This window comes from Dromiciops gliroides, chromosome 3 (genome assembly GCF_019393635.1).
Source record: "Dromiciops gliroides isolate mDroGli1 chromosome 3, mDroGli1.pri, whole genome shotgun sequence".
Lineage (NCBI taxonomy): Eukaryota > Metazoa > Chordata > Mammalia > Microbiotheria > Microbiotheriidae > Dromiciops > Dromiciops gliroides.
In genome coordinates, this window is record NC_057863.1 from 529,307,327 (window position 1) to 529,322,970 (window position 15,644).

A 15,644-nucleotide genomic window follows, 5' to 3' on the forward strand; every position below is an offset into this window, starting at 1 on the left:
AAGTGACTTGCCCAGGGTCACATAGCTAGTAAGTGTGTGTTAAGTGTCTGAGGCTGGATTTGAACTCAGGTACTCCTGACTCCAGGGCCGGTGCTCTATCCACCATGCCACCTAGCTGCCCCAGGGTTGAAGTTTTAAATGGAGGTATATTCAAAATAACCTCTATGGAAGACAGGTAAAACTTTCTGAGTGACATTTTCAAATGAGTCAAGATAAAAGATTTGATAACCTTCATTCATAGACTTTAAAGCATTAAACATAATGGCAAACTTCAAGTTATGAATCCAGAATCTTTTTTGTAAGCTGCTACTTTGGAATTTGGAACACATTTTCCCATATAATAATATTACATGGTAGTTATAATATCTAGAGGTCATCACTTAAAAACTTGTTTAATCTGTTTTCAGAACATGTACTAAACTCCACTACTTTTCTCACTCCCTGCCCCAAACAAAAGCAAAAACAAAAACTTGAAATATATAACTATTTTCATGGGGAAAATGATCCATCATGGAATATCAGGAAGATATCTCCTGGTCTTCCCCTTCAGTGACTTTTCAAATCTTTTAGGCAACACAAGCCGGCACTCCCATAGCTTGAAGCCAGTGAGTGGCTCTTTGGTTAAGGGGTACAAAAATGAGGAGCCCCATGCCAACAGGCTATGTGGGACTTAGGGATTCCTGTTGGTGTAACTCCCCAAGAGCACTTCTTGGATTTGCATATTGCTACCTTTCCACTGCCATTCTGATTGCTTCCGATCAAGGCCCCTCTTCTTCCCTACCTCACAATTGAACAGAATTTAGTCTCAGAAGTTTTCCCTTATCTTCCTTTCTCTGACACAATCAAACACAGCCTTTCTGAGGTTTTCTCATTATACTGCTATTAGGAATAGAGAGATTAGGAGCTAAGTAATCCTTTCCTAATTCTTTTCACTTAGGTCCTATAAGGAAAAGATTAAATCACATAATGATGATTGTTTTTTTATTTAGTAAACCAAATATATGTTTCATTTACATTTCAGGGGAACATGTAGACTACCCTAGGTATTTCATTATAGGAGCTAGGAGGGTGGAACCAGCGCTCTGGGATGAAAAATTGCAGGGATGGGAAAGCTTCTGTAAGGCCATCAAAATTCCTAGTCTTAGCAATGGCTAGGAGAGATAATTAGCCTCAAGAGTTTAAACCTTAGTCACTACCATTAGCCCTACAATTTTTAGGTAAAGCCAAATGGAACATTTCAAGCAGAAGCAGAAGAGGAGTGGAAAGAAAGCTCTTTTTCTTAGATTGGCTTTTCTTCCAAAGGAGTAAACCAAACATTTGCAAATCAGGGAGTTTCAGGTGTCTAATTTCTGTTTTTGCAGATTGATCACTTACTTAACAATAACTTGGCAGAAATCATAGTGGAACTATTGATGACATTACATGAGCCAGCTGATACTGAAGCTGATGAAAGCACTGACCTTTCTAACTTTTCAGGGTATGAATTTTAAAACTTAAAGAAATAACAACTTTAAATTGTCTGGGGAGTGGGGCAGCTTTGGGGAGGGGAGTGATAGTTGTCTGCATCTTCAGAAGTATTTGTATTTACCAAGATTGAATATTGTGTCAAATCTGTGCTTGTTTACTTTAAAATTGATGTTTATAGTTCAAAATATGATCTGATTCTAAGTTGTTAGAATTTGCTTCCTAGTTTAAGGGGTGGGGGAAAACACACCACCATTCATTCCTTGACCTTCCTACCCCTTTTAAATGCTATCTATCTTGCCTCTGGCCTTCCTTTTCTTTCCAAATACCTGAACTTTATAATCTGTTACCATCATGAGTTTTTAGTCCTCTTATCACTTGGGGATTTTCTGTAACCTGGACACTAACCCTATCATTAGAGTGAAACTGAGTCTCTGATTTTACTAGTCATCTTCTAAATGGCTTTTCTGAGATTTCATCTTTTCAAGGTCTCTGCAACATTTAACACTGTTAAGATTCTCTTTTCTGAAACTCACTTACCTTGGCTTCCATGAAATGTGAAAATACACTTAATTCCATTTTCTGTGATTAATATGTTATCAGACCTTGTCCTATCTTTCTTGGAAATGTCTCTAGGATTGACCCATTGTCCATTCCTCCCACTTCCATCTTACTCCATTCTCTGCAAAGAAGGGAGGACACTGTTTTTTTTCACCTCCTCTTTATGGGCACATTCAGTGTCATTATAATTACAGTTTTCAGATTAGTATTTTTATTATTTCATTGTTTTTTCTTTTTATATTATTATAGTTTGTTTTGTTTCGTATCGTATTGTTTTGTTTTCTTGGTCCTGATTGCTTTGCTCTTTATTAATTCAATCAGTTAGACCTTGTTATGTGTCAACCATGTGTCTGGCATTGTGATAGGTGCCAGGGATGCAGAAACAAAAGAGAAGCAGTTCATGGTTCAAAGAGCTTACTTTTGATTGTGGGAGACAAAATGTACATATGTAACTATAGATAAGATATGTACAAAGTGAATAATAGTTGATTTGGGAGAAAGGCAGTAGCAGTTGTGGTCATCCACATAGTTCTCATCAAGAAGATGGCACTTGATCTAATCTTTGAATTAAATTTGGGATTTTATGAGGTAAAAATTAGAAGGGAGGGTATTTCAGGCATTGAGGGCATTAGGGCAAAGGCATGGAGACAGGAGCTAGAATGTCTTATGTGAAGAATAAAGCGTTTGGCTGGCATTTTACATATTGATACCACATAGGCTGCATGTTAACTATTTACTCATTAGTAATTTTTTCCCCCCATACTTAAAATTCTTCATATTCAGTGTTTATTGGGACAGACTACATTCTCTTACAACATTTTGTTTAGCTATTTGTTCCCCCAAATGATGGGCACCCACTTTGTTTTCATTTCTGTGCTACTACAAAAAAATACTGCTTTTGAATATTTTGGTATATGCCTAACAATGAAATCTCTAGGTGAAAGAGCATAGACATTTTAGTTACCTTCTTATGCATAATTCCACATTAAATTATGAACTATTAATTATATATGAAAGATTGCTGAAAACATTAACTGTAAAAAATATAGATCAGAATATTTCTGAGGTTTCACCTCACCCTGAGCAAATTGGCAGAGATGACAAAGGATGGGACTTTTCAGTGTTGATGGGCTTGAGGAAAACTGCCACTACTGCACTATTGGCAGAGCTTTGAATTCAACCATTCATCGTGTAAAGTAATTTGGAATCATAAATTTTATTTTATTTTCTTTATTTGTTTTGTGAGGCAATGGAGGCTAAGTGACTTGCTTCGGGTCACACAGCTAGTAAGTGTCGTCTGAGGCCAGATTTGAAATCAGGTTCTCCTGAATCCAGGGCCGGTGCTCTATCCACTGCGCCACCTGGCTGCCCCCAGAATCATAAATTTTAAAAATAAATACTTTGGGGGCAGCTAGGTGGCGCAGTGGATAGAGCACCAGCCCTGGAGTCAGGAGGACCTGAGTTCAAATATGACCTCAGACACTTAATACTTACTAGCTGTGTGACACTGGGCAAGTCACTTAACCCCAATTGCCTCCCCCCCCCCCCCCCCAAAAAAAAAAAAAGCACTTTTACGTATTGAAATCAGTCCATACTTCTTCTTGGCATATAGTAACCACTTAATAAATGCTTGTTGATTGATTTTTTTTTCAAGATCCTACCTAATTTGAAGTCTCCAGCTTTATTTCTACTATTTCACAAGTCCCGATAGTTTCACTGATCTTTGAGCACCCATGCCAGAGAGTGTTTACACACACACACACACACACACACACACACACACACACAGAGTGCCTTATATTCTTTATAATTTATCAATTGGCTTACCTTTAAAATGACATGCTGTTTGTCTCAAAATAGATAACCATTGCTAGTGTTTTAGAAATTCATATTAGCAAAAAAATTAGATCTATTTGAATTAATAATCAAAATGCCATTTTAGATCTGACATTGATTCTTTATATTATCCTGTGGAAATATTTTTGATTGACTGGACCTAATTTTGGGGGGCTAATCTGACTGGAGGACTAATCTGGGGACTTTTAACTATTTGGCTAGCTGAAAAATTAATTTAATGTGAGTCGTTTATAAAGTTCCACCACACTGCTCTACTCCCAAATTGATAAGCAAAATATTAAGAAGGTTCTTATCTAAATAATCAAAGCAGAATTTATTTATGAGATACTATTGAAAATTAAGAATACAGGGAAATAAAATGTACAACGTGACTGCCTTCCCGTGGTCTCTTTCCACTGCCTCTCTTTCTCACCTGCTGGGCTTCGAACTTCTTGAATACAATAAGGGCCTTAGCCGCCTCCTGCCTCAGGGCACGCTACACTTTCCCTGCTCAGCTACTTTCTTCTAACTCCTCTTAATCTTCACTTTCTCCAACCTGTACCCTGTGCTGACACTTCTGTGCTCTCCACTGCCGCCTGTTCTGTCTGTCTGCTCCATCCTCTGCCGCCTTTGTCACCCCTCTAATCTTGTCCGCCGGCCTTTCCTCCTTGCTCCTAGTCCTGCGTTACTGTTCGTCTCGTCCCCCCTCTCCTTGTCCGAACCTCTTCTCAGCCTCTCTCTTCTGTCCTTGTCCAACCGAACCCCCTTTGCTATTTAACTCCCAGGTCTATATATACCTTTTCTTCTCTCCACTCAAATCTTGGGGCTTCTTGCACCCACACACCAAGCTAATCCGCTAGCCAGGGCTGCGGCTGGTGTGTGTGTGGGGGTGCGCTCCAGATTCACATGCCTCAGGCTATGCCAGAGCCCAGCCTGGGGATCCCTCCGCTCTGGAGGGAGCTGGGGGCTTGTTTCCCCCAGCTGTCTGACCCGGGCCTTACACAGCCCACGGGCTTTCTGGCTCAGCTGACCCAGAGGAGGAGGGGAAGAGACCCTGAGGGCCTAAGGCTTTCTAATCTCAGCCTAAAGGTAGGGCCCCCAAATCAAAATAAATTTCCACAATCCTAAGAAAATCACTTTTAATAGAATGATCTAATGGGTAATTGTTACTGATTTATTATTAGAAATGCACAGACTTCATTGTATACCAGGTATAATTTTATTCCAATGAAAATTGACTTTTGCTTTTAATGTCTGTTTTGATTTTGCTCCATACATGCTATTGTTTTTCTTTGGGCAGTTCATGTCCTTAACATAATTGAAATATTTCCAAAGCAATCTTACACTGATGATTATCACTTCATTATTTCTTATAACTTTTAGGGACCTTGATCCTGCCCCTAATCCTCCATACTTTCCATCACATGTGATCAAAGCAACGTTGGCTTACATCAGCAATTGCCATAAAACCAAGTTTAAAAGTATTGTAGACATTCTTTCCAAGAGCCCAGTAAGTATAAATTGTGAATCAGGTAACCAAAAAGAAGTTCATTTATCTTTCACCTAGAAATATGAACTCTATGTATGTCTTACGAACTTATGTCTTAGTAAACAAGCATTTATTAAGCTCTTAGAACTAAGCACTGGATATACAAACAGAAACAGAAAGACAGTCTTTGCCCTCAAGGAGTTTATATTTTAATGGGGGAAGACAACACAAAAAAGTAAAAGGGTGTTGAAATTGAGGGGTGAGGGAGTACAGAAAGTCTCTTGGGGATGAATCAGCAGTGCTGCCCGGGCCTCCTCCTTAAAACGTTCTGTGAGGAACCAGCCAATCAGAAGGTAAGACCATAAACACAAAGAGTATATGGACTATTGAAGAAGTAATCCAAAGATGGGAGTGAGTTTCCAAGGTGAAGAGATTTTTATGGTGTGAAAGAAAAAGTCCTGTGGACATGAATCAGTAGTTCAACAAGGAAGAAAGAAGGATGATTTAAGAATGTAAAGATAGATAATTAAGTCCAACAAAGGAAATACATACGTTTTGTAGAAGGTAGAAAATCTCTTGAAATTTAATTTTAAAACTTTGTGTTTCATACACTAGTATTTATTTATTCATGTTGAGGTATAAAGTTTGTAGATTATTTTCCTTTTAGTTATTGTAGTTAGAAAGACATTACTCCAGGCAGACAAATGGTGGGATTGGGAATGAGACTAAAACAGCACTTAGAGGTAAATGGTAATCTAGGCCCCACCTGAGGTTTTCTTAAACTGTTTCTTTAATGGGATTATTGCCCAGATCTGCTATAGTGAGGTGACTTTTCTTCTTCCCCTAGATGCTCTTATCCTAAGGATGGATGGCACACATGCCACTTTGGGCATTTCCTTATGGGAGTAGATTTATTTGGTACAAGAATATTTTTCCAAATTATAGCTCATTTAAAAAAAATAAGTACTTATAAAAAACTGGCTTTCATTAACAGTTTAAGGAAGTAATTAATAACTTTTGAAATAATGTTTTGCATTTGATCTAACATATTTGCACTTTTGAGTAAAAGATAGTTTATTTTATGAACACGGTATCTCATGTGTTCAGAAAGATTTTCATTAAAGTTTTTTGTTTGTTTTTTAGGATTCCTTCCAGAAAATTCTTTTAGCCATATGTGAACAAGCAGCTGAAACAAATAATGCATATAAAAAAACCAGAATTCTTAAAATATATCATCTCTTTGTTAGCTTATTACTGAGAGAAATAAAAAGTGGTTTGGGTGGAGCTTGGGCTTTTGTTCTTCGAGATGTTATTTATACCTTGATCCACTATATCAATAACAGGTAAATATTTTATTTGATTAATGTAATCTAAGGGACAGTTAGGTGGTAAAGTGCATAGAGTGTTGGGCCTGGAGTCAGGAAGACCTGGGATCGAATCTGCTGACCTCAGGGACTAACTGCATGATCCTGGAAAAGTTGCTTAACCTGTATTTGCCTTACTTTCCTTATCTGTAAAATGGTATTAATAATAACACCTACTTCCCAGGGAATCAAATTTGATAATAATTATAAAGTGTTTGACATAGTGCCTGGCACATAGAAATTGCTATAGAAATAGTAGCTGATGCCATTATAATGACTTTTATACTCTTATTCCTCACTCTTGTTTCACTTTATTTCAAATATATCTTTAAAGATGTAGGAGCCCACAAGATATTTTTAAGAACAGTTTTCTCTGATATTTATATGGTGCTTTAAGGTTTGTGCAGCACTTTACATTCATTATCTTGCTTGATCCTCACAACAGGTCATCTTAGTTTTATAGATAGAGAAATTAAGACTGAGATTACATAGCAAATAAAGGTTTTCTGAATTTTCTTTTTAAATTATGTCTCTACAGTTTATCACCACCTTTTCACAAAATAAAATCTATGTAGAATAACATCTAAATTTTGTGGGAGGAGGGGCTTATCTGTAAATTATTTTATGTGGGGAATTCGCATTTCTTTAAGGCCCTTCACTAATGCAGATAAGTAGTATCTTTTAATTTATAGGTATAGAAAGTTTGAGGGGCTGAGATAGAAGTCACTTAGGTGTGACCATGGATTTTTTGTTGTCTGCTCTTTTGATTTTTCATTTCAGTTCTTATTGAGTGTTAAAGTATGTGATTTTATTCAAATGATTACTCTGCCAAGCTATATAAGAATTAGAAGACATGAACAGAAGTGTTTTGCTTTTGGAATAAGGAAAAAACAACTTAAAATCAAGTTTTTTCTTCCTGTTATTAGGCCTTCTCACTTCACGGGTGTATCATTACGCAGCTTCTCACTTTGCTGTGACCTGTTAAGTCAGGTTTGCCAGACAGCAGTGACTTACTGTAAAGATGCTTTGGAAAGCCACCTTCATGTTGTTGTGGGGACAGTTATACCCTTAGTGGGTGACCAGTTGGAGATTCAGGAGCAGGTAATTTTCTGGACCATCTTAACAAACATTTCCTTAAAATGGAATGTTATTGGTAAGAACCATGTGTCTTATGTTTATCTTGTATTACTAGATTTTAAAAATAATGTTTTAAATATAACTGTATGTAAGAAATTGCTCATTTCAAGTGTTATAGTGCTTTTGCTGTTTTTAAAAACACAATATTGTAAAGCAACTATTTAATTCATTTGACTTCCTTGATTATGGTAGCAATTTGTTATAGTTGTGTGAATTCTAATGAATCCATTTTTTTCTCCTTTCAATATTTTTTTTTCTGTTTGAATTTAGGTCTTGGACTTATTGAAATACCTAGTGATAGACAACAAAGACAATGAAAACCTTTATCACAGAATAGACTCCTAGACGCCATTTCCTGATCATGATGCTTTTAAGGACTTACGTATCACTCAGCAGAAGAATCAAATATAGCAGAGGACCCTTTTCACTCTTGGAGGTAAAATGATAACTAGTCCATTATTTAATTGCTGTGTGATGGAGAGTTGTTAACCTGTGTGACTGGAAAGGTTAGGAAAAAAGTGTCCAGAAATTGATACATAGAATAATGTAATAGAGAGTAAAAAAAAAAATCATATGACTGTCTTTCATTCTTTCAGAAAAGCCATCTCAAGGGGCAGCTAGGTGGTGCAATGGATAGAGCACCAGCCCTGGAGTCAGGAGAACCTGAGTTCAAATCCGGCCTCAGACACTTGACATTTACTAGCTGTGTGACCCTGGGCAAGTCACTTAACTCCAATTGCCTCAAAAAAAACCCACCACAAAACAAAACAGAATACCCATCTCAGATGAACTACATTCTTGCATACTAAAAAAATGAGTTGATAGATTGCTGAGTCTCTCTCAGTGATTATTTAAAGAGCACAGAAGAGGTGCCACTGGACTTAAGAAGGACAAATGTCTGAATGTTCAGAAAAGGGAAGAGACTAGAATCTTATGCCTAAAAGCCATTGGGTTTGACTTAAATTTGTGGCAAAATTCTAGAACATATTGTTAAAGAGGTTAGTGGACTTGTAACAACAACAACAAAAAAGGTAGCAGTGATCATAAAGAGACAGCAGCTTCCTCATGAACTAACCTTATTTCCTTTTTTTGATAAGTTAGTAAATTGATTGATCATGGTAATGCTGGAATTGTATTTCTCAGTTCTAGTAAACCATTTATATATATCCCCCATGTGTTGTTCTCCTACTTTCCATTCTTTTAAAATCATCAAAACGTAACTGAATCACTCCTGGGCCCTCTGTCTAATGACACTAATAATGATAGAGTTCTTACAGATACATGTATCAGATGTATTTACCATATTAAAATGTAAACAGTATATCCTTGTTCAGTCCTTTTGATTACTTGCTCATGTTTTCTTCTTTTTTTTTTTTCTTGACTCCTGTGATTGTATTTCAGACTTCTATTCAGGCCTAGTCTTTCATCAGGAGTGCTTAAAAGTCCTCTGTTTCATTAAAGACACATTTTTCTCCCCCTGCAGGATTATGTTCAGCTTTATTGGGTAAATTATTCTTAGTTGGTAATTTTGCCTTCTGGAATATTGTATTCTCTGCTCCTTTATAGTGGTGGCTATAATCTTATGTGGTCTTGTGCTGAATCTTCTGTGATCCTGACTGTGACTTCTCAGTATTGAATTCTTTCTGTAGTATTTTTTCTTAGGTTTGGACACTTTGGATATTGGCTTTATACCTGGAATTTTGGGGTTTTGATTTTTTTCAAAAGATTAACAATGGATCCTTCTATTTTCACTTTGCCCTTTAGTTCCAAAGGACTCTGGACAGTTTTTCTTTTATGATTTTTGGAAATATTATGACTTTCAAGTAGTCCAGTGATTATTGAATTTTCTTTCTTTGATTTGTTTTCCACATCAGTTGTTTTTGCTATGAGATATCTTATGCTTTCTTCATTTTTTTTTTTCAGTCTTTTGACTTTGTTTAATATTAGCTTTTTATTTCTTAGAGTCGTCTTCTTTTTGGTTCTTTCTAATTTTCAAAATAATCTGTTTGTTTGGGCTAGGTTTTGTATTTTTTGGGAGCAAGCTGTTAATTTCCTTTCTAGTTCTTTCTTCCATAGTCTCCCCCCTCCCCCACCAGTTGTTTCCTCTAGTTCCCGATCTTATTGATAAAAGCATTTTAAAACTTAAAACAAAACAAACAAAAAAACTTTACAGGAATTCTAGTTGAACTTGTGCCCAAACTTTTATTTAAGCATTGCTTGTAGTTGTTTTGGAGCCAATCTTTTGTGAGTTTTTGTCTTGTCTTGAATGTTTCTATTACAATAATAACTTTTTATGGCCAGATTCTTTTCTGCTTACTCATTTTTCTAACCTTGCTTTCTGACATCCAACTTTGTGTTCCAACAGCCTCTGTGTGATTCTGGAGAGAATATCTATTTATGCTGTACTTGGTTCTGTTTTCTGTCCTTTTGGGTCCTTCTATTGTTTTCTTGAGGTACTGAGTATTGTGTTATTCCAGGCTTTTAGTTACAGCTCATACTGTCATTACCTGTAAAGTGTTCTGATCCAGGGCAAAATCTGATCACAAACTTCTGGTTTGGGTTTATATCTCTGTAATACTTTGACTTGCCTCTGGTTGGAAGTTCTAGTAGACCTCTGTCAATGACCAGGAAAGCTCTGTAGGTTCAGATGAGCAATGTGTATGCTCCCCTTTGGTTTGGGATTCCTGCCCTGGTTCTCCTACTCTAGACTTCAGACTAAGTTGTAGGCTGGAATTCAAAGCCTTCTCACCTCCTGGGGATAGCCACAAAACTGCAGCTTGATTCTGAAATTCTTCCCTATTCAATGCATAACATAGGTTCTCATAGGTTCAAGTCCCTTACTCATTCCATTCTGGGTTTGTAACCCAGAACTTGGCAATGTATGACAGAGCTGCCATTTGGCCCCTTTTCTTGAAGACTGAACAAAGTTGATATCTCCCATGAATGGGTCTGGCACCTCCTCTTTCCTTGGTGCATAGACTTGGTCCTCTTTTAGTTCCAGGGTCCTATAATGCACTGCAGTGCCCCACTGGCCAGATCCTGTCCTCACTATCCATGGACCCCTGTCTCCTCCTCCCTATGTTGGCCTGGCCTGGACCTGTAACTCCTAGTGAGTTTTGGTCTTAGCTTTAAGTCTGATGAATTTTCTAGAGCTTCGTGGCAGGAATTCTGTTGAGTGGAAGTCACCTATATTTCTCTGTGCTGCTCAGGCCTTCTCGAGCCTGTAGTTATCCCCCAGGAAGATCATCCTATAAGCTTTTTTCTTTTTTTTTTCCCATGGTGTGCTATTACCAATAAATTCTCCACCAAGTAACCATCCTGCTGGATATAAGCCTTTCTGTATTTAGCTATGCTGTTCCTTAGAAACTAGACACAGAGTATGTCTTTGACTACCCAAAAGCCCTTCCAGTATGATAGAACAGGACAGAGCTTATGTTCTAGACTGGATAGCCTTAAGAACTCAGGGTTACTTCCTTGCTATGATAGGCAATCAAAGTAGTACTTTGTATTATTATATCCCATATGGTGAATAATGACATTAATAGGCATTTTAGCATTTAGGTGAGTTCTTAGTGATTAAAATTGTTTTTACTTATTAAAAATGTTCATGGATATTCTTTTATTTCTCTTCTTGACATCATTGTCACTTCCCTAGTACCCTTAACTCCTTCCAAAGGAAAAGTGAATATCCTCCTTTATAACATAAGTTTATCTCTCTGCCCAGATAGGGAAACATGTTTCACGAATATTTTTCAAGAGTTGTATTTGATCATTGCATTGCTCAGAGTTAAGGGCTTCAAAAAACAATTTTCCTTTCCATTACTGTAATCATTACATAAATTAGACTCTTGTTTTTTTGTTTTTTGTTTTTTACTTTACTCAGCATCAGTTTATATATATCTTCTTAGATTTCCCTAAATCTCTTTTATTTATTATTGTGCAATAATATTTCATTTGCATTCATATATCACAGTTTATTCAGACATTCTTTAATTAATGGGCACCCATTTTATTTCATTTATTGCTAAAATGAAAGGTGCTGCTGGAATTTTTTTTTTAACATGTGGATGCTTTCCCTCTATCTTCAGGTTACAAGTTTAGGAATGATACACTGAGTTTAAGAGTATGTACTATTTTAAAAAAAGAGAGTATATACTGTTTTAGTGACCTTTTGGGTATAGTATCCAAGTGCTTTCCAGGCAATTTTTACTGCAGCAACTTTTTAAGGTGCAGCATCCCTCTTCTTTTCCTGTGATTTAGAGTTAAAGTTCCAAAACTGTGTGATTTCAGGTCCTGTCTATTTAAATCTGTGTTCTTACAGTGCAGATGAATTCAGAAGCTTCTGTAGGGATGTGATTACTTTCCTGCAGGGAATAGCAGAATATACTTTTTTAAAAAATTACATTTCCTTTTATGAATATTGGATTTTAACTTTTCATTACTCAGGTGAGGGATTCAGAATTAATTCACTGAATCTTTCTTTATTGCTATTGCTCTTGTCATGGATGCCCGTAACCTTGCCCCAGCTTTTGAGAAGTTCACATGAGAAGAAAGGGAAACCTCATTGCTCCATAAATAGTCTGGTAGCAGTGTTTTGATGGTGTATTTGTCCACTTAAATAAGCAGAAGTTCTCAGTATGTATTTGTGATTTTGGAGTATGTTGCCCATTCAGACACTGCTTGTCTTCTCAGCCACATTGTCTTGTTTCCTTGTCAGGCATTTTTTGGTGGTATTTGTTTAAAGGTTGGTGTTACTAAAATAAACTCTGACTCTAGGTTTCATTTTAGAGGGGAACACTAAGGATGAACCTTAGTATATGTTCAGATGTACAGATAGAAGCTGTGGTTTTTATTTTCAGAACTGAAAGTCCCTTTCCTCATAACTATCAAAGAGTCAGAATTGGGGATGTTAGGGTATGACTTTAAAATAAGAATATCAATTATGCCCAAATATGTTGGCCTTTTCCGTACTCCCAGATCTGTCTTTGATGTGGTTACTCTGATTCTTATGACTCTTAGTGTGACTATAGGGCTCATGAGGCAATATTCTTATGTATGTTTGTATATTTGGATGCCATATAAGTTCAATATAATTCACTATTAATGTGTAGCAAGTTTTCCCAGGTGCACATTAGGTCACTGGGACTAGACACTTCTCACTACTTGCTGGCTTTCTTCCTTGCTAAGTAAAGGACAGTGTTGCATGTTTGCTTCCCATTCCATATATCCTCCTTTTGTCAGCAGTGTATTAGTAACCCTGACCTCCAACATGGTTATGTTCAATTTTAGCCCTTTTTGACAATCTGTTGGTTATAAAGTGGAACCTCAAGAGTTGTTCCAACTGTAGGTTCCAACTTATAAAAATAAATTTTTATTTATCTTTTGTTTTTATATCACCTCCGTTTCCAAATGTATCTTCACCCACTCCCTTCTAGAAAGCTACTACACAGAAAGAACTAATCAACATATTGAAAAAAGTCTGACAGTATATACAGTGTCCCACACTCGTAGTCCCTAACCTCTACAAGGAATTTGGGGGTTGAGGTACCTTCTCATATATCTTCCTTGGGGCCCTTCTTGGTCATTATAATTTTATGTCATTCAGTTTTGATTATTTTATTGTTAGTTTCATTTATATTATGGTCATTGCTTATATTGTTTTCCTGGTTCTGTTTCTTGGCTTTGCATCAATTGATATAAATTTCCCTAGCCTTCTCTGTCCTAGACGACCATTTGTTGATTATATTGTTGAAAAGATTCTATTTGAGGAGGAGGCTGTTCTAGATGACCCGAGGGATCCTTTTTCTCTCTGAGATTCTGTGACATATAGCATAGAAATTGTATATAAATTAGATGGATTGACTAATGTTCTGCTGCCTGAATGCCTGCCTGCTGTATTATATGGGCCCCAGGAGATTCAGAAACATAATGAGAATATTCACTATTCCATTTTACCTCATATAAAAAGGGAAAATATGAAAGATTCCTAGTTAAAATGCTGATTTTTCTCATTTGAATTTAAATCTTATTCAGAGGCAATGCTTGTAAAACAGCCCATTTTGAAAGCACAGACCTTCTTCCAGTTTGAGTGAATTTGTGTAAAGAAGCTTTTCATGTCTTTAAAAGAATGTGAATCTTGGGAAAACAGATATATTGGTTTTTTTTAATTTTTTTTTCTTTTTAGGGCAATGAGGGTTAAGTGACTTGCCCAGGGTCACACAACTAGTGTTAAGTGTCTGAGGCCGGATTTGAACCCAGGTACTTCCTGACTCAGGGCCGGGGCTCTATCCACTGCGCCACCTAGCTGCCCCCGATAATATTGTTGATATATTCTTTTCCTTCTTATGGGACTTGGGACTTTCTGTGTTGACATTTTTTTGGAGGGGGGGGCAGGACACTGAGGGTTAAGTGACTTGCCCAGGGTCACACAGCTAGTAAGTATCAAGTGTCTGAGGCTGGATTTTGAACTCTGGTCCTCCTGAATCCAGGGCCAGTGCTCTATCCACTGTGCCACCTAGCTGCCCCCTTGTGTTGGTATTTTAAAACCAAATACAATGTTTAGATTCATTTTCATGAAATCTGAACATAGATATTGATAAATTGACATATTGAAAAATTGATAATTGATCTCCTGCACAGGAAATGTCTCTTATTTACATTTTATATGATCCTTGCTAGCTGTAATGAATTCCAAAATTGAGCTCTATAGTCAGTCAATAAGCATTTAAGTGCTTACTATGTGCTAGGCACCATACTAAGCTCTTGGGATAGAGAGAAAGGCAAAAATCTTGTTCTTTCTTTCAAGAAATTCACATTCTTATGAGAAAAACAGTTTGCAAACAACTATGTACATACAAGACTTAGGAAGTATCCATAGTAAGCACTCTTAGAGGGAAGAAACTAACATTAAGGGGAATGGGAAGGAACTTTTGCAGAATATAGGATTTGAACTGGGACTTCAAGGAAGCCAGGGGAGCCATGAGGTAGGGATGAGAAGGGAGAGCTTTCTAGGCATGGTAGATCCCAGTGAAAAGTAAAGTCTGGAGATGGAGTGTCCTCTGCAGGGAACAGCAAGAGGGCTGGTGTCTGGATAACAAAGAATGTGGAGAGGAATGAAATGTAAGAAGACTGGAAATGTAGGAAAGGGCCAAGTTGAGAAGAGCTTTATAAGCCAAACAGGATTTTGAAATAGAGAGGTAATAGGGAATCACTGGAGTTTGTTGAGTGGGAGCCATGTGTATATGTAAATTTTTTCCCCATTTTGCCATATTATTGCTTTGTCATTGATGTCTCAATCCCACTTCCACAGCTAGTCACAAAATCAGATACTTTGGCCCTGTTCTGCCCCTTAGTAAGTAGTTTCTTTCAGCTACTAAAGATCATCTGCTTCTCTAGTTGTAAAGGAAGACATCCAGGTCTTGGGACAGAGTAAAGTTGGTGAGATCTAGTCACAGAGTGGGGAAGACTGGTATGGGTGGAGAGGGCCTGAAGAATGTGTTCAAGATCAAGATCTGAAGGGTGGATGGTCAGATTCAAACCTGAGCTTTGGGGTTGAGTGAGATATGAGGGCATGGGGATGGAGACCATCTTTCCAGACCCTGCCCGGAAGCGCATGGGCTGCTCCAGTTGGTGAGGTAGAGGGCAGCATTAGGGCCTGAGAATCTACCTCTGATGAGAACAAGCCAGCTAGGTGAATGTAGCTGCATGCTGGTTCAGCAGCTCCCATACCAGTGCCTTGTGCTTCTGGAAATGGTGCTACCTGTAAATCTTTTCTTGGTCCTTGCAGAAGTCAG

The 15,644-nt window shown here is 37.4% G+C and overlaps 1 protein-coding gene across 1 annotated transcript in view; it reads left to right on the top strand.

Moving 5' to 3' along the window:
• ATM (ATM serine/threonine kinase) overlaps positions 1-15,644 on the top strand; it is a 131,751-nt gene that overhangs the window by 50,362 nt on the left and 65,745 nt on the right. Inside the window, 6 exon segments of the mRNA XM_043998900.1 lie at positions 1,362-1,477; positions 5,245-5,371; positions 6,494-6,693; positions 7,641-7,815; positions 8,122-8,250; positions 8,252-8,287. Coding sequence (XP_043854835.1) covers positions 1,362-1,477; positions 5,245-5,371; positions 6,494-6,693; positions 7,641-7,815; positions 8,122-8,250; positions 8,252-8,287 — 783 coding nt within the window.